This window comes from Malaclemys terrapin, chromosome 21 (genome assembly GCF_027887155.1).
Source record: "Malaclemys terrapin pileata isolate rMalTer1 chromosome 21, rMalTer1.hap1, whole genome shotgun sequence".
NCBI lineage: Eukaryota > Metazoa > Chordata > Testudines > Emydidae > Malaclemys > Malaclemys terrapin.
The window spans coordinates 7,099,314-7,125,129 of NC_071525.1; the positions used below are offsets into that span (position 1 = coordinate 7,099,314).

The window sequence follows — 25,816 nt, forward strand, 5'->3', positions numbered from 1 at the left end:
AGTCCCTCTCATCCTCAGAGGAGAGAAAGGTCAGGGGCTGCTTCAAAGCCCTCCCCAGCCCTTTGAGTCGCCGCCTCTCCAAATGCAGCCCCGGCAGACAGGGCCTGAGGTCTGGGGGCCGTGTGGGGTGCTGGTGGGGGGGGACAGTTCCACAGAGGGCAGCAAAACCCCGCTGCGCCGTGCCGAGCTGCTGCGTCCGGCGAAGGCTACGCTGGGTCCTGCCCGGCCTCGCTGCGGCTCAGCTCCCCCCCGGGGTGTCTGTCATGCACAGACAGGCGGGGGGCAAATTAAAAGAAAAAGCGTTGCCACCTCCCCGAAGCAGGGGAGCCGCTCCGGACCCCAGCGAGGCGCAGGGGGACTTTGGCTGGCGACTCCAGTGGGGGTAGGGTGGGGACGCTGGGAGGCGAACCAAGGAGGATTTTGAAAGCACCAGGCCCTAGCTATGAAGTCGAGCGCCAGACCTGAACCCTCCCAAGGCTCCCAGGGGGGTTGGAGCCAGTTTTCTGGTCGGTCCCAACTGCAGCGTGACGCTCCCTAGCTTAGGCCTCAGGGCAGGGAGGAGGGGGTGTCGTTAGTGGCTCCCCCTCTTTTGAACCTCACTCTGGGCCCATTCCTATAAGTGCCACACAAACCCAGAGCCCCCCTTGACTTCCAGGGGTGCTACGGCCCCATTCCTTGGAGGCTCTGCGCCTGGGGAGCTTTCAGGATGGGTTTGGTTCATCTACATGCCCAGGCCTCTCCAACACACCAGTTCCCTCTAGGCCTGGCCCCTCCATTGCGCAGAGATTGCCCATGGCTCTTATGGGCCCAGAAAACCCCCCTGGGCCCACACCCCACAGAGGCATCCATGGAAGGGGCACAAGACAGAAGACCCCCTTGATTTTTCCAAGCAGACTGGTTGTGGGGAGGAGGGGTCAAGCCCCCCCCGGCTGCAGTGCATAGCGAGCAGGAGACACCCCCCCCCACTGTTCTGATTCGGTCGTGCACCGTGAGTGCATCAGCAAAGGAGTGTTTCACGCTCACTTTGCATGGGTGGAAGTGACAGCAGAATCAGGACTCGTGATTTCAAAGCGCCAAGGCTCAGATCCTCAAAGGCATTTAGGTGCCTAACTCCCCACAGCAAACCAATGGGAGTTGGGTGCCTATATGCCTCTGAGGATCTGGGCTTTAGATCATAGAGCTTAGCAAGCCGTCATCTGATGCTATTGGGCTGTCCACATGGGACAGGACCACAAGGGGGCTGGGTACAGAGCACCGGGCTGCCAGCCATCCCTCCCCCGCAGAAGGGACTGGTCATATTCCCAGGGATTTGCTGTTTAAACTGAAAGGCTCCCTGGGAAAACCTCCACACACGCCCTGGGGAGAAGCCACCCGGGGAGCCGCATCACGAGGTGTGATTTGTAATCCAACGCTCCCCCCGCCCAGCACTGAGAATCCCCACCTCCCACAGGTGTTAACAGGAGCTGCAGCTGTTCAGCTCCACGCACTGGGTCCAAGGCGCCATTTGTACAGCGCCTTGCGCAGTGCCGAGCAGGAGGACAAGGCCGTCCTCTCTGAGCGTAGCAGCGAGTTGAATGCACTTTGCACCTGTGCAAACAGCAGCACAAGGTGCTGGGCATGGGGGAAATCAGGCTCACTCAGAAACAGGCCCACAGTCTGGACACTTAGGCCAGAAGAAGAAGCAGGTTTGTCTACACAGGAAAGTTAATCCAGATTAAGGTAGAGCATGAATTTAAAGCAGAATAGATATCCTGGAGTACCTTACCTGTAGATAAACCCTTAATTAAGTTGCCCAAGATCATTTTGATGGATTGATTTTACTGCCAGTCAGTGACACACTGGGAACCAGGCTGGGGGAATGTCCCATTCGCCTTGGGACTTCTGACCCTGAAACCAATCATATCCCAGAGGTAGGCTCTCCAGAGCACCTTTCCTCTCAACACTTGACAGACACTGGCTCATTCAGCGTCCCAGCACCCCAGTGAGATAGGGCAATTGTAAGGGCTCTGACAGGTGGGGAAACTGAGGCACAGGACCGATGTGCCCCAAGGTCACACACCAAGTCAGTGGCAGAGTCAGGAACAGAACCCAGGGCTCCTGACTCATCTGCTTATGGTGACATTGCTAGAAATCTTGTAAGAGCCATGTGTAGAACCCAGGAGTCCTGGCTCCCAGTCAACTGATCTATCAATTAGATTGCATTTCCCCTCCCAGAGCCAAGGACAGAACCCAGGAGTCCTGATTCTAGGCTATTGTTCTAACCACTAGACATCACTCCCCTCTCAGAGCCAAGAACCAAATCCAGGAGTCCTGGCTCCCAGCCATAGCTCTCCCCATTTCCCCACACCACCACTCCCCTCTCAGGGGCACAAATGGGACCCAGGAGTCCTAGCTCTGCATCTCACCTCTGGGCAGCACCGCCTTCCCCCAAAGGAAACAACCACGGGCTCAATCATCAAGGGGAAACAAATGCTTTTTAAAGAGCCACAACCTCCCCCAGGCGCCCGAATCTTCAGCCAGGTGCTTCCCCTGCCTCCCAGGCAGTTATTGGAATCAAGGGGGGGCCCAGCTCCCCAGCCAGTGCCATTCAGTCTGGCCCCATTTACCCCAGCTGAGGCGCTTGCCTGTGATTATTTAAACTCAGCTCCGCAGCTGGGGTAAATCGGCGTTGCTGCATTGGAGTCAGCGGGGCCAGATCCCCAGCTGGGGTAAATCAGCAAGGCCCCACTCAGTGCAAAGGAGCTGTTTCATGTTAGCTAAGGATCTGGGCCTGGTGGGTTCTGTTGAAACAGCTGAAAAAAACAAACAAACCTCGGGCAGGGGAAGGGGAAAGAAACCACCGAAGAGGAGAAATTAAAAACAACCTCCCCGACACCCCATCAAACCCCACCCAATCGACACCAGCCTGGCGCGGTGCCCCCTGTCCGGCGCCCTGGCTTCCCCTCAGGCTTTGGTGCAAGTGACAGCAGAGGAGGCGTGGGTGCCTGAGGCCGGGGGGCGCCCCTCTTCCAGCCACTTGTCTAGGCTGCGGCGCCGTGCGTTCATGAAGAAGTTACTGACGGTGGAGAGCTCCAGGCCCAGCTGCTGGGCGATGGTGACCTGCAGGTCCTTGGAAGGCCGCTGGTTCTCATGGAAGATGGCATGAAGCGTGCGGCGCTGGATGTCCGTGAAGACCAGCCGGTGCCGCTTAGGGACGTGGTTTCTGTCGGCTTTGCTTTGCTCTTGCTCTTTCCTTTTGCAGGCTGCGGCAGAGGGAGAGAAGAGGAGACGCGGTCAGAGAGGCGGGGAGCGGCTGCCCAGAGGTGCTGGAGCTGGGCGTGCGGGTGGGTTTAGTGCCAGGGAACCAGCCCAGCCAATAACCCCAGAGACTGGAATCCTCCCGCTACCCCCAGCCCTGACGAGGTTCCCACACGCTGCTTGGAGCCCCCGGCCCCACTCCTGATCCTCAGCCCCAAGCCCAACTTGGGGGGACCTGCCCCACTGGATTAGCGCAGGGGCTTCTCCAGCTGCTAAGAAACCCTGCAGCAAAGGGCTATCCCGCCCCACGGGAAGTTTCCTCCTGCCCCACATGTGGAGCTTGCCCTGAAGGAGGAGGGTGCCTGCCCCAGCAAGGGAGGCCTGATCCCCTGGCAGGGGACGGGAATTTCATCCAGCCCTGATCCAGGATTCTGTAACCACAAGACCAACCTTCTGGGCTCATAGGGACTGCCCATTTGGATCCGAACCAAGGTCCAAGTAGCTGCTGTCCTACCTCCCACAGGGGCCAGTACCAGCTGCTTCAGAAGAAGAGGTCAGAACCTGGCAGTGGCAGATGGGGGAATATAGGGGATATAAGGAGACTCACCCCCGGCGTTAGGTCATGTCCCAGTCTCCCTCCTTCCTCCTCCAGGGACGAGTCTCCTTTGCCCTGCACCTTGTGCCGTCGTTTACACCAGTGCAAACTTCTATCACACAAGCCCCCAACTGGGCTCAGGTCCCCGGGGTGCTGGGCGCCGCACGGACACCCAGCGAGAACCAGGCCCTGCCCCAACAACCCACACCCTACGAGTTTCCCCTAATTGTCAGCTCAGCTGCAGAGAGTGAACGTGAGCTCAGGAGATGTCAGGATGACCCGGAACAACCACCGCGGGTGGGCCAGGAGGCAGAAGTGAGACACACAGAGATTGAATTTGTCCCAACAAACAGGTCTCCTGATATAACGCAAGGGCTGAGTTCAGATCGCGCGTGTTGAGCCAGAGCTGTGAGAGACTGGACCAGAACCGGCGTGAGACATTAGGCCTAACTGGTGGACAAAATAACCCCGGAGACTGGAATCCTGAGGGGAGTTCTAACGTGGGGCCTCGCAGGCCTACCCCAGTTAGGCTCTCAGCTGCTGAAAAGCAGGTAAAATGAACACACCGGGGGGGCAGAACGTTGAAGCTTGCCCGCCCACCGCCCGTGCTCTGTGGATGGACGGAGGCCTTGTGGCTTCGGGGATGCCAACGCGGTATCCTTCACCAGGGCTGAGATCACTCCATGCTAAAGAAAATTAGAGACGCCCCAGTTAGAGCTCTCGGTTCCCTGGAGTAGGCCAGCCCTGCCCGTCTATCCGTCTGCGCCAGTCTGGTGCGTCTTTTGCTCTTGACGCAACCTACGCCGATACCACATGGACACAGCTGGACCCTAAGTAAACACATTGACTTGTGCCAGTCCTAGCTACCAAGGCTGCTACTCCGGCTAGCTTCTAAAACACAGAACCCGGTGAGCGCCGCCAGAGGGCCTGCCGACCATTTAAAGGGCTATCACCCTCTCCCGCCACACACCACGTAACCACAGCCTGACGCAGGTTGTAGCAGCCTCCCCACCCGCTCCGGGTGAGTAACCACCGCCCGGCTTCAGGTGGGGTGTCAATAACCGTTCACAGCTAAGGAAACCAATAATGCACGAGAACCGCCACTTCATTTCGCTAGAGCCTCGTCCAACCGCCCGCCCGCCATTAATATTGCATCAGGCACTTCAGGAGGCGCGTTTGGGATGATGGATGGGCTGGGCCAAGGGAGCCCAGTGATGGAGCAAGAGGCCGGCATGGGCGGGGAGGGGAGGGGGGAGGCTGAGATGTTAAATGCTGCTGTATTCAGACACAGATCCTCGGTCCAGTGCTTCATGGGCTCCTGGATCGATAGGGCCCAGCTAATCATAGAATCATAGAATATCAGGGTTGGAAGGGACCTCAGGAGGTCGTCTAGTCCAATCCCCTGCTCAAAGCAGGACCAATCCCAACTAAATCATCCCAGCCAGGGCTTTGTCAAGCAGGGCCTTAAAAACCTCTAAGGAAGGAGATTCCACCACCTCCCTAGGGAACCCATTCCAGTGCTTCAACACCCTCCTAGTGAAATAAAGACATGCTGCAACCCAGCGAGGCCAGCTAAGCACTGACGACTCCGTATCGTACAGCTGAGGCTAGGGGACGTCAGGCAAACGTCTGATTGACGCAGAGGGTCACCGAGCAGCTGTCCCTTTTATCTGCTGTGCCTCTTCTTTACCCTAGTATCTGAGCGCCTCGTGATCATTAATGGCCGGATCCTCCCAACCCCTCTGTGAGGCAGGGCAGGGCGATCACCCACATTGTGCAGATGGGGAAACCGAGGCACAGAGCGGCCAAGTGACTTGCCCAAATCTGTAGCGGAGCAGGGAATGGCACAGAGCAGGCCTGGGCCCTAACTACTGGACCAACCTGAAGGTCACTCAACCAACCCTGTTCCAAGGCTGGCTCTGGGAGCTGGGCTCAGCTGTCCTCGGACCTGGTTTAGCTGGGACTGAGAGCCCAGTGGCCAGACGTGCCAGAAGTCTGGGCCTCAGTCAGTCGCTAGAGGATAAAAAGGGGACTCTGTAGTTGCCAGCAGGAGAACTGCAGAGGGAGGCTGCAGCTGGACTGAGAGCAGCTGGCGGGGGTGGCTATGAAGATGACAAAGGCCCGTTAGAGATGCAAATTTCTCTGCAGCTGACAGAATCACCTGACTCCAGGAGCTGGGACCTTACGCACCAAACGGCACGGGAGCTGGCGACGCTGCCCTGCATGCCAAGCACACCCACCCAGAATGCACCTGCTGGTCTAGCCAGTATAAGCGGGGCCGGCTGAAAGCCCCACCGATTTTCACCTGCTTCCGCTGCTCAGCTTTGACGTTTGTGGAGCTTCAAGGCCTCAGAATCTGGCTGTGGGTTAACGACTGGTGAGGATCCTAAATCCCCTGTTAGTGTGAAACAGCAGGAGAGTGCTGTTCATTGCAAACCTGGCCCCGGCAGCCGCTGGTGTTTGGTTCTGGAGGAGTTAGGGGGTGTCTTCAACACCGGGGTTCTGCCTGAGACAGCCAGCCCTCAACCAGAGCCCTGCACATGCCTCTGTCAGCCCTGGCAGTGTACCATGTGATGCAACACCCCCTGTCCGTCCATCCCCCGTCCCCCCACCTCCTGCCCTGTGCACCCACCAGGCCAGCTGTACAGACATGCCTCTCCCCAAGTGGCACTGCTGTACAGCGATGATCTATGGCTCTGTCTTACGGTTGTGAAACATGAGGGCCCTGCCTTCCCCTCCTCCAGTTCCTTCCATGCCCCCCGCCCCCAACCAGCCCCCACCCCACCCCCGCTCCCCGCCTGGCTCCTCATCTGGGGCTGCACGCTGATAGAAAATATTGATCAGATCCAAGCAGCGCGTCTGCAAACAACAGCCTATTTCGCGTTAACCCTTGCCGGGCCGGGCTTCAAGCGGCCACGGATGGCATTTGCAGGGGTGGTGGGGGGGGGGGGTCGGGGTTTGCTCAGCAGCCCTGGGGGAGGTTTGAAAGGAGCATAGTCTCCATCAGCAGGGGACTGGAGACCTAGGTACGCTGGTTCAGATTAAGCCCCTGCTCTGTCGGTTAGAACCCAAATCTCCCACTGAGATTGCAGCGGGTTCCAGAGTTAAGCAGAATGGGGCAGTTCCCACGGCTCACGCCTCCTGGAGCTCTTGTTTCAGGCTGGCTGCAAACTCTGGCAGGCATCAATCCCATTTCCAAGCTTTTCTTCCTTCCTGCTCCCTTCAAGCGATGGCAGGCGCTGGGGCCCATCACCCCTCTGCCTTAACCCAGCCCGGAGGGGCTGATTCGAGCCAAAGCCGCTGTTCTAGCGCACGGGGCAGCCGCTACCCTGTCACCATCCCACAAAGTCAAAGAGGCCCCGAATAGATCAATAGCTATTTTGTGTGTGTGTGTGGCGGGGGGAGGGGGATGTCTCCTGTCTTAGTACATAAAGACCCCACCCAAGACACGGTCTGACACAAGATGGGTGTCAGCCACAGAAATTCAGATGCAGGCTTTGAACACCCTCAAACTTCGACGGGGAGGAGTTTGGATCCAGGATGGGCAGGGGGGTGATCCTGGTGACAACCCCTAGTTCTAATGAGTAACAACGGGACGACAGGACTTGTCTGCCTGGTCTGGATCGGTCTCCTCCTAGCCAAGCGATCCAGCCTTCCTGCAGTGACCAGCCCCACCGGCTTCAAAGAAAGAGAGTGCCCAGGGGACAAGATTTTGTTTTCAGGACATCTTCCATCACAAGATCTCAAAGCCCTTTGCAAAGACACTCCCTCCCCCCCGCCTTTTGTGTCTTGCTCTTGTTAAGAGCCGATCACAACCCCAGTCTCACTCCCCCCGTTGCTTGCTCCTCCTCTCCCACCAGTATATTTCCCACCTGCTCTCATAACAGCTCTGCTGGCAATGTCACAATGTGCCCACAGCAGGAAATTCACAAGACGGCTGGATTGGCAGAAAATTAAAGGCCTGATTTTTCCCAGGCGTTGGGCATCTGCAACTCCCCCTGGGTTTGGCAGGAGCTAGGGGGAGACTCCCCTGAACGAGTCACATCTTCTTTCTGTGCCTCAGTTCCCCAGCCGCTAAAATGAGTATAATAACCCTTCACTTGTTTGTCTAGACTTCAGAGCAGGGACGGGGCTGGGCAGGGCCTGGCACGATGGGGCCCTGATCTCAGTTACTCTGTGTCTGGGCAGCGCCCGGCGTGACGGGGCCCTGATCTTGGTTACTCTGTGTCTGGGCAGCGCCCGGCATGATGGGCCCCTGATCTCGGTTACTCTGTGTCTGGGCAGCACCCGGTGCGACAAGGCCCTGATCTCGGTTACTCTGTGTCTGGGCAGCACCCGGTGCGACAAGGCCCTGATCTCAGTCAGGGTTTTGAGCTCCCCTCCAGTTTCCTTAAAAAATATATATATATATATATATATATATATATATATATACATATGGAGATATACCTATCTCATAGAAGTGGAAGGGACCCTGAAATGTCATCAAGTCCAGCCCCCTACTCCCACTAGTAGGACCAAGTACTGATTTTTTTGCCCAGATCCCTCAGTGGCCCCCTCAAGGATTGAACTCACAGCCCTGGGTTTAGCCAGCCAATGCTCAAACCACTGAGCTATTCCTCCCCGCGTTTCATGGGTGTGACCGAGAGGGGGATTTTGGCCCTAAGATTCCAGGCTGGGATCAAGATGCCTAAATGCTTTAGGTGCCCAAATCCTATTGGGTCAGCTCCAGCCACCCTACCGCTGCAATTGGCCTAAAGGACCAGAGCAGCCTGTTCTCTTAGTGTCCCGCGTGCCAGAGGGGGGTGGGGGGCCGGCACGTCGTCCCTGCTCTAGTCCTTGTACCCAGGCACCAGGACAGAGGTGCCGGGAGTGGAGCAGGTGACATAAGGGTTAGGACCTGTCGACGGCCCAGACAAATACAGGCAGTGAGGGAGCGTGGCCGTGAATCACGCTGCCGAGTTAAATCGCCCAGCAGGGGTTGCCATGGCAATGGGGAAGGCCAGGCAGATTGGTAGGATCCTCTCCGGACACAGGGACCTGGGGGTCACTGGCCCCCACCCACTGGGAAGGGCAAGGGGCTGGGAGAGTCAATGCCCAAGGAAAAGATGAAACCTTTCTCCTTCACGCCTGGGAAGGTTTACACCTGTGCTCGGGGGGGGGGCACACTGCTCCCCAGTCAGCATCCCCCACACACACACTTTGGGGCAGGGCAATGGGCACCAGGAGGGCCAATTCTGCTCTCTGGGGCAGCCCCCTGCACTCAGTGGGGGCTACAGGGGCCCGTGGCTAGATGGACCACGATCCTACCACGTTTTCTTTGCACCTGCTTCCGCCGTTCCCACACAACCTCCTGTCCTTTAAAGTCACTTCTCCTGCTCTCCCTGCCCACCCCCCCTGAAAACCCCATGGCCAATCCTTTCCCAACTGGAGTCAGCCCCCAAGCCTTAAAAGACCCATATCTGGGGGAGCTTCCCCAGCCCTGAAGAGGGACAAACATTGGGAATAGCCAACGGCTCCTTTAAGCATCTCCGCTAGGATAGGAAACCGTACCGAGCTAAAAACCAGCCCCTGGGCAGCGGGGAAGATATGGCTGAGTCCAAAGGGCCTGGTCTCTCTCAAAGAATCATAGAAGATTAAGGTTGGAAGAGACCTCAGGAGGTATCTAGTCCAACCCCCTGCTCAAAGCAGGACCAATCCCCAACTAAATCATCCCAGCCAGGGCTTTGTCAAGCCAGGCCTTAAAAACCTCTAAGGATGGAGATTCCACCCCCCAGAGGAAGGCTGGCTGGCCCGACTCCGGCAATATGGCCTCCATCATGGCACCGTGGCTACCAGGCCGCCATGGCCAGGTTGGGTTTTAAGGTGGCTGAGAGGAAGAATCTCTGCTGACGCTGTCTCTCAGGTGGGCCCGGTTCTTATTCACAGCTCCTTTCAGAGTAGAGTAAATACACCCACTCTCAGGCCACTCCCAGAGCCACCTTGCGCACGAGAAATGACTTCCAGGGACTTGCCTCCACAGAGAATTTTGCCCTCGCTTTGCATAGACGATAAACACAGGCTGGGGGAGGGAAAGGGGAGGATGCAAAAAGCGGGGGCTAATTTTGGCAAATCCAAAATCAATGCTTCCCTGGCAGAAAAGCCCCCCTGGGGAACCGGGCGCAGGGAATTGTGGGCTATTGACTACTAGCTTGTGACTGTCACTGACTGACTGACTGCAAGGAGGAGAGAGAGAGAAAAAAATCAATGGCTTCCCTTAAATAAAGCACCCCGGGGGGGGTTGGAAACCAGCCAGGAATTCGTTCCTCCTCCCTTCCCCCATGGCAGCCTGGATTGAGTCGGGGTCTCTGCAGCGTGAATGGAGTCTGGCACCTGACCTGCTGGCCAGTCTGTGTCCCTGCCACGTCCATCGGGTACCCAGCCCGGCCGAAACAACGGACCCAGCGATTGCACCATTACTTCGCGCTTTCCATGGGAAAGTCTCCGAGAGCCATGGAGTTTCCCCGCCCCGCACTGTGGGGTGTTAGGAGAGATGGGTAAACGGAGGGGGATACTACTGCCGAGGGTGTGCAGAGACTCAGGGCCAGGAACCAAAACCCCAGTCATCCTGGATCCCAGGCCCAGACGCTAGATCATGCTCCCCTCAGGACCTGGAAACAGAAGACAGGAGTCCCCCAGCCCATGTCTCCTGTTCCAACCACTAGGCACCACGCCCCTCCCGGAGCAGAGACCAGAACCCAGATACCCTGCTCCCTTGCTTTAAGGGGGCACTGCGGATCGCCTGGCTGCAGGAGCCGCTCCCCGTTCAGCGGGAAGATTTGACTCATTGGCCCTGTCTGCATCCTCAGCGGACATGAGTCTGTAAACCCCTCCCCCACTGAAACATAGCGCCCCCCACCCCCGCTCCAGGGATAGGAGAGTTAGCTGCCTCCAGAGCTGACATGGGCAAAGCCAGCGTTCCCAGAGCTCACTGACCTTCCATCAACAACCCCATGGGAGCAGGCCTCCTCAGGAGACCCTACAATAACAAATCAGCTGGATACAGGAGTCAAGGGGAGCTGATAAGTCCAGGTAGGGTGACCAGACAGCAAGTGTGAAAAATCGGGACAGGGGGTGGGGGGTAATAGGAGCCTATATAAGAAAAAGACCCAAAAATCAGGACTGTCCCTATAAAATCGGGACATCTGGTCACCCTAAGTCCAGGAGCACTCCGTGGGGTTCTCTCTCTCCATCGGGCTCCCATCACAGCACCTCGCCATCTTTATCCTCCCCATCCCTGGGAGGTGGGGCAGGACTATCCTCCGCATTGTACGGATGGGGAACTAGGCACAGAGAGACTAACGCCCTGCTCCGCAGAGGTCTGGAGGCAGGTAACTCCCCATTGAAACCAATGAGAGTTAGGCATGTAAATACCTTTCAGGAGCTAGATCTAGGTGTGTCTACACTGCATTGTAAAGCTGGGCTCAGACTCAGGTTTGAGCCCCAGTCCCCTGTCCATCGCCACACAAATCAGTCTGATGTGTCAGCAAGCCCCGGGGACCCGGTCGGATCCTATGGCCCATCTTGGAAGGGTGTCTGAGCCCGAGTCCCTCTGAGACTCCGATCCAAGCCCTGTCATTTAGCAGTGCGGATGCAGCTCAAGCCGCAGACCCGAGCCAGAAGGTTTGCACAGGGCAGTGTGTACGCTGCAAGATGCGGGTCCAGCCACCGCAAACCCAGGTTTACGACGCAGCGTGGACGTGAGTCCACAAGCCCGGGTCCCACAGATGCAGGTTCACAAGGCAGGGAGACATCCCAGGGTACCCTCCCCCCCCAAGCCTGGTTTCAGAACCCGAGCAGGAACGGCCACACAACAAGTCTGTAGACCAAGGTGCTGAGACTTGTTGCCATGGTTTTTAGGGGATGGTTTTTTTTTTTTGCAGTGTAGACGCATGCTTAGGGTAGAGATCCGGCCCAGGGCTGCAGCCCGGGCTCTGGGACCCTCCCACCGCTCTGGGTCTGAGCCTGAACATCTGCACAATAATTAAATACCCCCTGCACCCAAGCCCAAGTCAGCTGGCCTGGGCCAGCCGTGGGTTTTTCACTGCAGCGCAGAGGTTCTCTCAGTGACTTGCCCGGGGTCAGGAAGTTTGTGGCAGAAGGTACGGAGCCTACCTGGGACATCTCCTAAGTCACAGGCTTGTGGCCTAAGCCCCAGCACCAGCCTTCCTCCCTCTCTCGTCTCTGTCTGCACCCAGCCAACATCCTGACTAACCTGCCCATCAAACCTAGAGCAGCTCCCCCCTTGCTAATTACTCGGCTCCCTGACGTCGGGCTCATGGCTCACCCAGCGGGAATTTGCACAGATCCCTAAGATGACAAAGCAGCAGCAGCTGCCGCAGCATGGAGCATTTTTGCACTGGTACAGTGAAGCCCAGCCAATTCCCAGCGGTCTGACTTCATTCCCCCAAGTGTCGCCCCCCAGCCCCTGAGCTTCTACCCCAGCCGTTGGGTCTAGGTTACAGCACATCAACTAATTAAAGCCCAGGAGAGGAGTCAATTGCTCTGTCTCTTAGGAACATGAATGCTTCATTTCAATTTTGGACTCTAGACTAGGGAGCGCGGATAGTGGTTAGAGCAGGAGGGGACTGGGAGATGGGACACGTGGGGTCTAGTCCCAGCTCCAGGAAAGGGATGTGTTTATCATACCACAAATAGCAGCTCCTTTCTGGTACGACTCTCAAAGTGCCCCACCCACCCACAGGAGGGTCAGTATCTTTTGCCCCGTTCTGTGGATGGGGAAAGTGGAGTTCACAGAAAAGAAGCAACTGGCGCACGTGGGAACAAAACTCAAGATTCCCAGTCTCCTGTGTGGGTTTCCCATCTCTGCCACGGACTTCCTGTGTCCCTTCAAGCAAATCCCCTCCCCGCTCTGTGCCTCAGTTTCCCCATCTGTAAAATGGGGGTGCTGACCCTCCCCTCCTGCAAATGACTTCATTAACTGATGCTAGGAAAGTGCTAGGAGACCCTGCGATCACAGGAGCTTGTAGGGCGAAGGATGACAGCTGTTAGACTCTTTGCTCTCTGGGTGGGTTTGATGGCGGCCCAGAAAAGCACAGATCCTAGTGCCAAATGATTCCTTCTGGCCGACCGTCGGGCAGAATTCAGATGCTCCTCCAGCCCCAAAGAGCTACAGCAGGGAATATTCCTGCACTTCAAAATAATGCTGAGCGACCACTGGATTTTTTGGTGCGGGGGCCAAACCAAAACCTTCCCCCCCCCAAATCCTATTAGTTCCTAACCGAAAACTATTTTTTCCATTGAATCAGAAAACTCAACTATCATTGGACATTTTGAGTTGCCTTGAAACGAAAGATTCCCACCCCCAATTTTTTATTTCAATTCAGCCGTTTCAGGTACTTTGCCCCCCTGCAGGGCATCATCATGGTGCTGGATGTTTTTGTCTCTGATAACGGGGCTGAGAACCAACAACTCGCTGCACACAAAGCAGCCATCAGAGGGCAACAGCTTTGGGTCACTGACGACCAGGCTGTGGAGCCCAGACCGGGACCCGTGAAGGGGGTTCCACCAGGGCAGGGGTGAGGCGCATGGGGAGGAGAGATGTGTGGGGCAGGGGAATTTTGGCCTGAGCCGCACCTGGTTTCCAGGTGGCAGCCGATCCAGAGATGGCTCCAAAGAGCGGGGCTGACAGACTGGGCCCAGTTCTGGTCTCTCCCTGGTTTTACACGAGCAAATCTCCATGGTTTTCAGTGGGCTTTGGCTCAGAGCCTCAGTGGATCCACACCAGCATTGTTAGCACAAGAATCGGGACCCCTGTCTCCATCCGCCAGGCTGCTCCCCTTCAAATCAGGGGCCTGGCTCTAACGGGAGCAGGGACAACGGTTGTTTTCCAGCCGGTTCTGTTTAGCCTCCGTTGCAGCTGCTGCTGCTGCTCGCCCTCCCCGCTGTCGACCCCCAGCCTCGCTCTTCGATTCTTCTGTAGCAGCAAGGCCCCGTGTTTTGTCTGTGGCTCACGTACTGGAGCGGATTCTGCAACGGGGACGCGCTGCGCCTCACTGCGGCGGAGGTGGGGGGAAGCGGGGCTGGTTGGAATGGCCAGCCTGACTCCCCCGGGACCTGGATTTCTGCACTGAAACGCACAGGCCCGGAGGCTCTGGTGTGGAAGCCGGAGGAGTGGGTGTGGGGGGGCATCGATGCCCTTCCATGAGCTGTGCACCCCCTAATGCAACGCCCCCACGAAGCAGCCACCTCTCCCCATTTCCCAGCAAAGCTGTAACAGCAGAGCATTCATACCAGTACAGCTTCATTACACTTACCCCTTGTACCAAAACATTGTTACTCACCAGTCAGAGCTAAGGGATAAGACACTAGACTGGGTCTATTCCTTGCCCTGCCATGGGCCGGTTTGAGTGACTTGGGGAGTGGGGCATTTACACTTTGTGCCTCAGTTTCCCCCCAACACACACACCTTTCATCTGTCTTGTCTAAGTTCTCTGGGGCAGAGACTGCCTCACTCTGTGTCCACGCCCAATGGGGTCTCTAAGGCTCTAGTCCAATACGAGTAATAATGGCCTGCTACAGAGCTATGGTCTCAAGTTGCAGTGGGGGAGGTTTAGGTTGGATATTAGGAAACACTATTTCACTAGGAGGGTGCTGAAGCACTGGAATGGGTTCCCTAGGGAGGTGGTGGAATCTCCTTCCTTAGAGGTTTTTAAGGCCCGGCTTGACAAAGCCCTGGCTGGGATGAGTTAGTTGGGGATTGGTCCTGCTTTGAGCAGGGGATTGGACTAGATACCTCCTGAGGTTTCTCCCAACCCTGATCTTCTGTGAGTATCAGGATTCGACTACCCCCTGCAGCACAAAGTACAGTTTGTTAAGTAGCAGCCTCAGGTTTTTAACCGTGCGGGGTCTTCGGCCCGGGAAGCTACGCTTTGCGTGTGGATCCCTGCACCCGCATTGAGCCCGGTTAACGTGAATGGGGTTCTGGGGTGGGGGTTCCTGCACGGACCGACTTGTGGGACTGATGCCTCGCCAGCGCATTTGTTACAGAGCTAGCCCGGTGTTTTCCCCTCGATACGTCGTATCAGGGGGATTGGTGCTCTCCTGGCCCCCAGCACGTTCTCCAGAACTAGGGCCCAGCCGTCCGAGCCCTGCGCCTTGTGAATGCCCTAGCGCCAGGCGGGGGCGAATGCCACCAAGTCAGGACAATCGCGCTTTGTGCCCGTGAAGATGGCCGGGTCAGAGAGACTCAGACCTAGAGGAGGAAATGCCGGTTGATTGAAAGGCTCCTGGGCCAATCCCAGAGTTTGCCCCCAGCTCTGGAAGGGGCCAAGAGGCTATATTAATGTCTGTAAAGCACAGTTAAGGTGAAAAATGGTACAGAACTGCTGTGGGAGGTAACTAGGACTCCTGGGTTCCATCCCTAACCTGCTGTCTTGCCCATAGCCTTACTCCGTGCCTCAGTTTCCCCACCTGTAAAACAGGACTAACGATACTCACCTTCCTGGGAGTGCCACGGATGAGACGTGCTACCCACTATTACGCTTTGGTGCGTTAAAAGTTTTTACTGATTATGAGTTGCCAGCACGTGGCTCCATTTGAAGTCTGGGCGGTATTTGTTTTCAGATGGCTAAGGCCATAAGTAAATCGAAATCCAACTCTTACTTATATGGCTATAGCCTTGGTCTGTATTGTTTATAGAGTCAGAGGCCAGATGGGACCCACGGATCATCCCCCTGACTCCTGGATAGCCTGGGCCATGAACACTTCCCAGCTGCCCCCACATTCATCCCCATAACCAGGGGTGGGCAAACTACAGCCCAGGGGCTGCATCCGGCCCTTCAGATGTTTTAATCAGGCCTTTGAGCTCCTGCCAGGGAGTGGGGTCCAGGGCTTGCCCCGTTCCAGCACTCCAGCCGAGGAGTGGGGCCCGGCGCCGTGCAGCTCCCACAGTTCCCATTGGCTGGCAACCACGGCCAATGGGAGATGCAGGGGTGGTGCCTGCGGATGGGGCAGCGCACGGCGCCTCCTGGCCGTGCCTCCGTGTAAGAGCCGGTGGGGGGATATGCCGCTTCTTCTGGGAGCTGCTTGAGGTAAGCGCTGCCCGGAGCCTGCACCCCTGACCCCTTCCCACACCCCAACCCCCTGCCCTGGTCCCCATCCCGCCCTCCAAACCCCTTGGTCCCAGCCTCCTCCTGCATCCCAGAGCCCTCACCCCCACACCTGCACCCTAACCCCCTGCCCCAGCCCAGAGCCCCCTCCCGCATCCTGAACGCCTCATTTCTGGCCTCACCCCCAAGCCCAACCCCCAATTTCGTGAGCATTCACGGCCCACCATACAATTTCCATACCCAGGTGTGGCCCCCAGGGCGGAGAGTTGACTCAGCGAGCTAAACTAGGACATAGGGTCTGGACACACTTCAAGCCGGTGGCGTGATTCCCAGCTTGATACCGATGCTGGCTGCCATCGAGCCTGCATGATAAAAACAGAGCAGAGGGGCTAGGGGCCCTGAGTATTGCCTCCTATCTCTGACAGGATCACACTGGGGCCGTGTCCAGCCAGGCTACTCTCCATTGTTAGTACGCTCCAGCTCAAAGGACAGACATAGCCAGAGATGTATTACGGTAGTGTAATCAAGACTGGGACCCATTTGCTACAGTGAGAGAGAGCGTCCCTACCCCAAAGCGCTTACAAGCTAAAGAGACAAGCCAAAGGGTGGGAGGGGAAACTGAGGCACAGAGGGGGCAGCAACTCGCCCAGGATCAGTGGCAGGATCCCTGACCTCCTGAACCCCCCGTTCAGCACCCTGGCCAGCTGGACCTCAGCCCCCATGTGCTAGGCGCTGCACACAGATAGGAACAAAAAGACAATCCGGTCCCAAACCCCAGGTACCAGACCAGTCTGAGTTTCTGGAGGCTCAGGCTAGGCAGGGTACCTGCCCCTTTGACAGCCTCGTCGCAACTGCATGTTGTTTGTAAATCCAAAGCACATTTATCTAAGGAAGCTGGAGATAAAAGGTCAAACCGCACATTAAGATCTAGTGTGGGCCGACTTTTTATTATGTATTTTTCAGGCAGAGAAGCGGCCTCTAAGTATTACCATATTTTTCCTAACAACCGCTGTCCTTCTAGGAGCCCTATTTCAGATCACCCTTAGTTTTGGAAAGGGGCTGCTTTAGGCTGAAACAGAGAAAATCCCGCAAGTTAGTTTTTAAATTCAGCCTAGAAAGGTTTGATCCTGCACTCGTTAGAGTCAATGGCAAAACCCACATAGACTTTAATGGTGCAGAATTGGGCCCTTAAATTAATAAGATCTCAGCTGATGTCCAGTTGTAATTTTCCCACTGTTTCAGGAAAGCTATTAAATTTATAGGGAGTCAGTATCGCCCACCCAAGCCATCAAACAACATGAGTTAACGCCCTCTCCCCAAAAAAATCACGTGATTGGATCAAAAGGCGTGGCATTTTAAGTAGAATAAATCCTGGGTTGTTTTTATTTGCCATCTCCTCTTGGAGCTTTTAAGCAGTAGTGTAGCTAGGGGGGAGCAGGGGGAGCGCCTGCTCCCCCAATCCCAGAATTCCCCAAGTGGCGCCTTTTCCCCTCGTCCGTGATTTCGGCGGTGTGCCGCTCCATCTTTCGGTGGCATTTCGGTGCATGCACAGGGCCGCTGAAATGCCACTGAAGGACATACGCCTTTTTTCTCCACCGCTCCTCCTCGGCAGCAACCCTGGCTACGCCACTGCCTTTAAGGGTCACATTTGCAAACTTCTCTTAACAACTCCAAAGGTTAGAAATAATAACAACAAAATAATAACAAAAATGCAAGATTCTTACATCACCTGACTCCAGGAGCTGGGGCTTTAAGGAAAACCAACAGCATCGCAATAAAATTGCAAAGCGTTGGCAGCACAACAGGTCGAATCCTACAACCTTTGTCCCTGAAAGTAATCGCAGTAGACTCAGCAACGCTACTCTCAGGAGTCCGAGCGGCTGGATCTTGCGACAGCTAGTCACCATCGTAGTCAATAGCACAACACTCACTGACTTCAGCGAGAGCAGGATTGGACCCTGTGTATCTGCCACGTAGCTGTAAAGGGGCTCACTTTTAAATCAATAGGAATAATCTAGCTATACTAAAGAGAGACGCATTTCAAGTGAAATCAATTTTTTTTAAAAACAAACAACCAACTTTCCCTGCCATCCCATAGTATGGTAACAGCTGATTGGACTAAAAGTGACGCGTGTAAGGCCGAGAATTTTGCAAAAGGGACTAGCGATTTTGGAAGCCCAACCCGAGACATCTTACAGAGGCCTGAGTTCCCACCTTCCGGAAACCAGGTCTCAAGACGGGCATCTGAAAACCAGGACACCTGTTATTGACTATTTGTATTGTGATGGCCCCAGTCAGACCTCAGGAGCCCACGGGGCCAGGTGCTTGTGCCTAAAATCATTCGTCATATTTTAAAAAGTCACGGGGACAGATTCGTAAAGGCACCTGAACATGCAGGTGGGCACTTTTGAAATTCCCACTAGGCGCCAATCTGCATCTTTCGGCAGCTAAATGTATTTAAACCAGAGGTTCTCAAACTGTGATCCACGGATAGTTCCCTCTAAGGTGCGCACCTGGGCGGCCGCACACGAGAATGAAGGGCCACCCACCTAATTAGTGGAGCCGCGCAGACGTGGCTCCACTGATTAGGTGCCTGGACCCTGGAGAACGCACACGTAAAATGAGGTGATGGCCTTGGAGGGAACAGGGGGTAGGTGGGAGGGGGCAGTGGGGTGAGAAGAGGGAGTGGGGGGAATTTCGGACGTGCAGGGCTGCGGTGGCCAGAGAAAGAGGTGACTTTCCCTAGCTCCAAGGCTGTGGCTGCCAGGGAGATATGGCCCTGCTTGTGGTGGGGGAGAAACCCCCCTCCTTCCCTGCCCCAGCTCGGGGGCTGCCGCGGCGGGGGAGAGGGGGCACCTCCATTGCATTAGAAAGGTCAGACTACTGATATTAAAATAGGAGTTGTGTGCTTTTAATTGTAGAACAAAAAACATTCCATTATTATTCATTTTTTTAAATAGCGCTTTTATCCAAAGCGCTTTACAATAGTTAGCTAAGGGTACAAACGACATTGGGAAAGATCATTAAGTGGTCCGCCGAGACCCTCAGCAATTTTCAAGTGGTCCGCGAAAAAAAAAAAAAGTTTGAGAACCACTGATGTAAATAATCTCTCTCTCTTTTTCTGTAGAAATATATGCCTGCTATTGATTTTATGTGGAAGGTGCTCTGATGTCACGGTGACGGGCAACACTAGAAAACCCCACGATAAGATAAATACACCCCCCACACCCCTAATTGACTTTCATCACAGATGCTCTGCATTTCCGCTTCACTCAGCTTTGGATAGCAAAAGTAGTTTTACGAGCCAGTTTCATTTTCTGGCTCTCAGGCCCTGGCTCCACGCTGCTGTACTGACACCGCACTGGAAAGTTTATATTAAAAAGTGTGGGGTGGAGGGGGTGGGGGGAAACCAACCTGTTTTCCCATTAAGTTTTTGTTTGGTTTTAAAATTTCATAAAAACATTTCTATTCCGCCAAGGTGAAGTTCACCCTGTCTCAGGGGCGTGGCACAAAACCTGTGCTCCATTTTCATCCTGGGGCCTTAAAACGCTTTACGGACGTTGATCAGCCTTCACAACCCCTCCGTGTGAGTGATCATCTGGAGAGGAGGGGAAAGCAGAAGCCCAGAGAGGTGAAAGGATCCACCCCAGGGGGTCCCACATGCCAGGGGGAGGGACAGAACCCAGGAGTCCTGCCCCACTGTATTACAGGGAGCAGCGCCTGCTGACAAGGGGAATGTGTCACTGTGTAATTGGATCTGTGCAAAGCTCCTGATTTACGTTGCACGACAATCCCTGCGCAAAACCCGATACCTCGGCACGGAGGGCCCCCTTTCACAAGTCAAGATTTCACCATGAACCCCGGTGAGCCTGGCTTCTCTTGGCAAAAAGTCTTTCCCGCCTGGCCAAAATACTTGATGCTCAGTTCCCTCCCCTGCCCCATCGAACTGCAGCCTCCCCCAACCGGAGATTTGGAGTCTAGCCTCCTCCTGAAATAGGGATTGCCTCCATATCCCAATCCTGATCCCCCTGAATGCCTCCCTGCAGCTCGCTTCCCACCAGTAAAGGCGCGAGTGCTCCACGCGGGATTGATGGGCGCGAGTCCTCTGGTGGCATGTGAGCTCAGCTGTTGGTGGGCAGCAGGCAGAGGGACGCATGAGAGCGCAATCCTGCCAGGCCCCATGCTGGGCACCACTTCAAAGTCAACAGCAGAGGAAGGCGCCCAGGTCCTTTCTGTCTCCCACATTCTCTGGGCCAGCTCAGAGCCCAGAGCACAAGAGCTGATCTCATGGGTGGCTCTTACTCAGTGGAAGCAACAAGATTGGATTGGGGGCCGGGTCCTGCTCTTTGTACAGCACCGAGCACCGTGGGGACCTGGCCCATGACTACGGCTCCGAGGCGCTAGGGCATAACCAAAAATAATAACATAACAAATCACCGGCATGCAGCCACCTCTGGGGTGGAAACAACCATCTAGCCTGCAGGATGTTGAACAGTGGTGGAGGAATCAACTGCACTCGCAGACATGAGGACATAGCTAGGGAACGGGGGGCTGAAGGCAGCGACTGAAAAAGGATTTAAGGATCATAGGAGACAGACATGAGCTCCCAGTGTGATGCTGTGGCAAAAAGGGCTAATGTCATGCTTGGACGTAAACACGGGGAAGTGGTGAGTAGGGATGGGATTCCCCTGCTATGGGAATACTGCAGCCAGTTCTGGCAACCACCGCTTATAAAGGACACTTCGAGAAGGGACAGAGAAGAGCCACAAAAATTATTTGAGGCCTGGAGAAAATGCCTTATGGGGAGAGACCCAGGGTAAGTCTACACTGCAAACCAAACCCCGCAACAGTGATTCTCAGAGCCCAGGGCAACTGATTCGGGCTTGCGCTACGGGGCTAAAAATTGTAGTGTAGACATTCCTGCTCCGGGTCTGAAACTCCTGTCAATTTTAATTGTTACTGACTTGGCTGGTGCTTTTTAGGTAGCCTGTTGTAAAACTAGGCAAATGAGTTGAGTACCCCCTGGGAGATCTCTGCACCCCAGGTTGAGAACCACTGTCTAGTGGGAAAATGCAGCGTGAGAACCAAATGACCTGAAGCTGAAGCCAGACAAATCCAAGCTCAAAAAAGGCTCCCATTATTAACAGTGCGGGTGACTAACCATTGGACCGGACGGCCCAGGCAAGTGGTGCATTCTCCATCTCTTGATAGCTTCAGATCACGACTGGCTGCTTGCCTGGAAGAGACGCTAGAGCTCAGCTGTGCTCCGGGAGGTCAGACTGGATGATCTAACGGAAGCCTTCTGGCCTTAAAATCTGTGAGGGCAACTCCCCTTCTCTGGGTGGGTTTTCTCATCCACGCAGAACAGACCTGGGTTTCTCCGGGGCTCATCCAAAGGGCGACAAGCTGCGTGGAGCTCAGTGTCTCTCTCCCAGAAGGGTGGAGATGAGCCGACTCTACTGGGGTTCAAACTTGCAAGTCCAGGGAGCATAGGAATTGCAAACTAGAGGTTTACGGCCCCAAGCCAACCCCTCCAGCCGACGGGGTGGGAAGCCGAACACTTCTCTTAGCCCAGCCAAACCAACGTTGCTAACACAGGGCTGCAGCTAACTCCTTGGTGCCCACCAACTCTATCCTAGCTACGGTGGCTGCCTGCATGCAGACCAGGGTCGCCGTCCGCAGGCCAGATCACGCAACACAAGGCCACAGGAACACAGTCACAACCAACGGTACTGAGAGACATTCATCACCGCTGGGATAACCTGGGGGCTGGTGTGCAGAGGGGCCTTCTATACCCTTCTCTTCCCCCCACCCCGCTTGGACAGCTCCATTCCCGGCTGCCCACCCTTCCACGGCAGAGGGGACCCAATCGAAGACAGCCGCTGCTGCCCAATGTCAAGCAGCCATGAGGCTGCTCCGACAGTTCCGGGGACACCGGCTTGCATGGTTCAGGGGTTGGAGCCGGACAACACAACCACCCCTGTGCCACGCTTTGGGCATCACAGGATCTGGCCCTCGGCCTTCACGGTGCTAACCTCGGGGCCTGGGCATTGTGACAAGAATCCCCCGCCAATGGCTTTTTTAGTCGATGCTAGAAATCAGAGGTGAGGAAAGGCCTAATGCAGCTAGTGCACCCCCCCCCCCCCAGGGTCGGCTCCAGCATTTCTGCCACCCCAAGCAAAAAAAAAAAGCCGCGATCAGCGGCGGCAGTTCAGCGGCAGGTCCTTCGCTCCTAGAGGGAGTGAGGGACCTGCCGCCCCCGTATTGCGGCAGGTCCCGCCCCAAGCACCTGCTTGTTAAGCTGGTGCCTGGAGCCGGCTCTGCCCCCCGCCCTCCTGAGGTGTCCCCAGCCCTAGGAATAAACGTGCTTATGGGGGATACCAGGGAGTGGAACCACACCCCAGAGAAGCCCTCTGCTTTCCCATGAGCCCTGGCAGGAATAAACGCGGTCAACGTCTCGCGCCGCGATCAAGGTAAAAGGAGAGGAGCCGGAGGACGGAAAACACAGTGGGCAATTGGAGAGAGAGGTGCCTTTGAAAATCACTAAACGCCGGATCTAAAGCTCACGGCAGCCACCGGGGGATTTGACGCTATAGCCCAGTCCCTGAGCTCACTTCTGTTTCCTGTTGCCAGGCCGGCTCCTTCTCCTGCTAAGAGATGTCAATAAAACTCGGGGGAGTCCTCGGGGGTCTTAATATCATTCCCACCAGCCACAAATACCCCCATTTTGTTTCCCCTTTCCCAATGGCCCCCATCAGCCTCCCGACAGCATCATTAGCGGCGAACGAGCAAAGAGACGCTGTGATCGCAGGGCCCTGCTGTGTCATATGATGGGGCCAGGACCGTTGTCACATGGCACTTAATAGACATACGCACAACACCACCGCTAACTGGCTCACCGGGAGGAAACTCAGAGAGATCAGGACCAGGCCAAGAGCCTGAAACGCGGCCAATGCCCCCGCCCACCTCCGCCCCCACCTTCGCTTTTCAAACGCACCAGCCCTTCTGAAGATGATGGGGGAGCCTCGCAAGCATGAAGGAGAAAGGAAAAACAAAAGAAGCAGAATCATTCCGAGCGGCCATGCAAACGCCTTGAACCACAGCGATGATATGAAGCGTCACCGGCCACCACGATTCTTCAAAACGAAGGACGAAAGTTAGGCTCCTAGTACCATACGGAGGCCACTAAATAAGCAGCCTCGTTTTCGGAAGCGCTAAACACTCACCAGCTCCCAGTGCTAAGGGCTGGTGGCGGGGGGGAATCAGGCCAATTATTTAGGAGCCTAAATAGGGATTTAGGAGCCTCCCTTTGGATAAGGGTCAAATCCTCAACCGGCCTCGATTCAGCAAAGTCCCTCCCTACAAAAGGGTATTAGTTTCATTGATTTTAATGGGACTTAAGCACACGCTTAACGATAATTGCGTACTTAAGCGTCTCCTGCTTCAGGACTTAAGTCCTGCTCTAGACTACTGGGGGGAGAAGCCCCTATGCCAGGTTGTCACATCACTGCAGGGTTTCTTACACCTCCCTCTGAAGAAGCTGGTGCTGGCCCCGGTCGGGTACTAGGTTAGATGAACCTTGGGATTGATCCAGCCTGGCTTGCCTAGTTGCCTGGCGTAAATCAGGATTGCGCCACTGAAGCCCATGGGAGTCACACTGGTTTAGACCAGCTGAAATGCCGGCCCGCGCTTTAGGAAAGCCTGGGGGGTTTGGCCAATGAAAAAGGCCGTCCCCTCCCATCTGTTGCAAGGGGGCAGCACTGTCAATCCTCCATCTGTGGAGTTTCTCCCCTACAGCTTCCTCACACTAACCCTACAATAACATCAGCACAGAAACATCGCTCTCGTCAGGGTTATTTGGACCCCATCCAAAGCTCACTGAAAGCAGTGGAGACTCCCATCAGCTTTGGCTCAGGCTTCCACGCCACGGGATATGGCCCACAACCACTGAGAACGAGGTCTCCATCTTGACCGTGAGGCTGAGATGTTCAATCACACCATGGCAGCACGAGGAGCTGCCACAGGCTACGGGGTGAGGTGACGAAATGGCTTTACCAGCATAAAGGACAGAAGGCAGGCGGGGAAAAAAAGATGGAGCCTCTTGTGCGTATGTTGAAACCACCCCGAAACAATACAGGGGAATGCAGGAGAGAGAAGGCACCCGGAGATTCCTTTGCAACCCACTCACCCCCACCCCCCATAATGTGGGTGTGTACATCACAAGTTCTAATCAATAGCTATGATTTGTATTACCAAGCAATAAAGGCTCGGGGTGTAATTATTCATGCATTGCGGCTTCATTCGGGCCTTCCAGTTTGCAAAGAGATTAGCAGAGTCACAGAGCAGGTGACCTTTGCTCGCTCTCTGAAATCAAGAGGCAGCGCCATATATCCCTGTATTGTTCCAGGCTCAGTTCCGGATCATGCTCATAAAAAATATCTTACCTTCTAACCTTAAAGCTGCCATTCTCTGAAACTCAGGCTCCTGCAGCCAGCGCCACATCCTTTTGAAAGTCTCCCTCCCGGACTTGAGTTTGCTCCAGGGTTTAGGGTTCCTGAGGAGGTCTGACAAGGTGCCTTGAGACCGGCACAACACCCTCTCGGCAAAGATGGCCTGCGGGATGCTGTATCTCTTGAGCTCAGCGATGATCCGCTGGGCCACTTCTTTGGTGTTGATCTCCTCCAGCTGGCTGGAGAGGACGGTGGTTTGGGTGGAGATGGGCTGGTTGGGTCTGGAATTCATGTCCGGCCTGGCATGGCCATAGGGGTGCTGGCCCATGCTGTTGGGCGATCCCATGGTGGAGTTCTGGGAGGGGGAAAGCTCCCTGGAAAAGTGCTGGTCGATCCTGCCAAACATGGCAGGGTGGGCTTCGAAGTTATTGGCCGCCACCATCTTCTCGTTGCCCAAGTGTCCGGCAGAGTGGCCATAGCTATGCATGGGGGTCAGGTTAGGGCTGGGCAGGGACGACAGACTCTGCCCCATGCCAAGATCCTTGTGGTAAGGGCTGTAAAAGTTACCGCCGGAACCCAGGCCCCTTTCTTCCCTCATCAGGGTGAAGCTCCCAATCACGTTGCCCACCGGCAAGCACTGGTGGTGATGGTGCTGGTGGTGGAATTTCTCATGCAGCGGCTGCAGGGGGGTCAAGGTGGTGTAGCTGTTGGCAGCCCCAGTGGGCGAATCCCCACCAAAGCCAAGCCCCGGGTGCAAAGCGGTAGCCAGGTGGTGCTCGGCTCGGTGATACTCACTGCCGTCCAGCACCGAGGCCACCAGAGAAGGTCTGGAGAGAGCAGAATGTAAGGCTCTGCCTTGGCCGTGCATGAGCTCCTGCTCCTGGCTGGACATGTCCCCGGTGTTCTCCAAACCCAGCTGGACATTCATGGCTGCGGGCTAGCGCATCCTCTCTTTATCTACTGTGCAACTCATTAATCTTTCGTTTCTTGAGTGTAGGGAAGGGCTTGCCAGATTTCAAGGGGGTCTGAGGAAACCTCTCTGCCTTTATCAGTGGGGATGGGAGCAGGGGCAAAGCAGGAAGTCCCCTATGTATTCCACGACCGGATCTTGTCTCCCGTGGGAGAAATCTAACATCCACCAGTCTCGGTTGCAGCCCCAGGAAGACAAGGGCGCATCATTCCTCCCCAGCCCACCAACAAGCCCCCTTCAAACTGATCAGAAACTAGACACATTCTAACCCAATGCTGGATGGATTTGGGGGAAGGGAGAGGAGGGAGGCTGGAGGATTCCCCCCACCCCCTCCCTTTAAACCCCAATCAAAGTGAGAAAGTTCATGAAGAACCTGGCTTACCTAGTGCCGCTGCTGTTTTTTCTAGGCATTTGTTGCGGGAGGGGGAGGAGAGGGATGTAAAAATATAAATAA

General features: G+C 55.5%; 1 protein-coding gene across 1 annotated transcript; it reads right to left on the reverse strand.

Annotated features, from left to right (window-relative positions):
* Window positions 1-2,875: 2,875 nt before the first annotated feature.
* On the reverse strand, window positions 2,876-25,320 carry LOC128827314 (hepatocyte nuclear factor 6-like). The gene is made up of 2 exons (XM_054011175.1): window positions 24,387-25,320; window positions 2,876-3,242 (listed from the first exon to the last, which is right to left on the reverse strand). Exons 1-2 carry the CDS (start codon window positions 25,318-25,320, stop codon window positions 2,944-2,946), a joined length of 1,233 nt encoding a protein of 410 aa, XP_053867150.1. The 3' UTR covers window positions 2,876-2,943.
* Between the last annotated feature and the right edge of the window lie 496 nt (window positions 25,321-25,816).

Bases quoted from the DNA above. Each gene is read 5' to 3' on its own strand.
- LOC128827314 (XM_054011175.1), bottom strand. From the start codon at position 25,320: ATGAATGTCCAGCTGGGTTTGGAGAACACCGGGGACATGTCCAGCCAG. The intron at 3,243-24,386 runs GTAAGATATTTT...CCTCTGCCGCAG, and splicing joins GGCAGCTTTAAGGTTAGAAG to CCTGCAAAAGGAAAGAGCAA.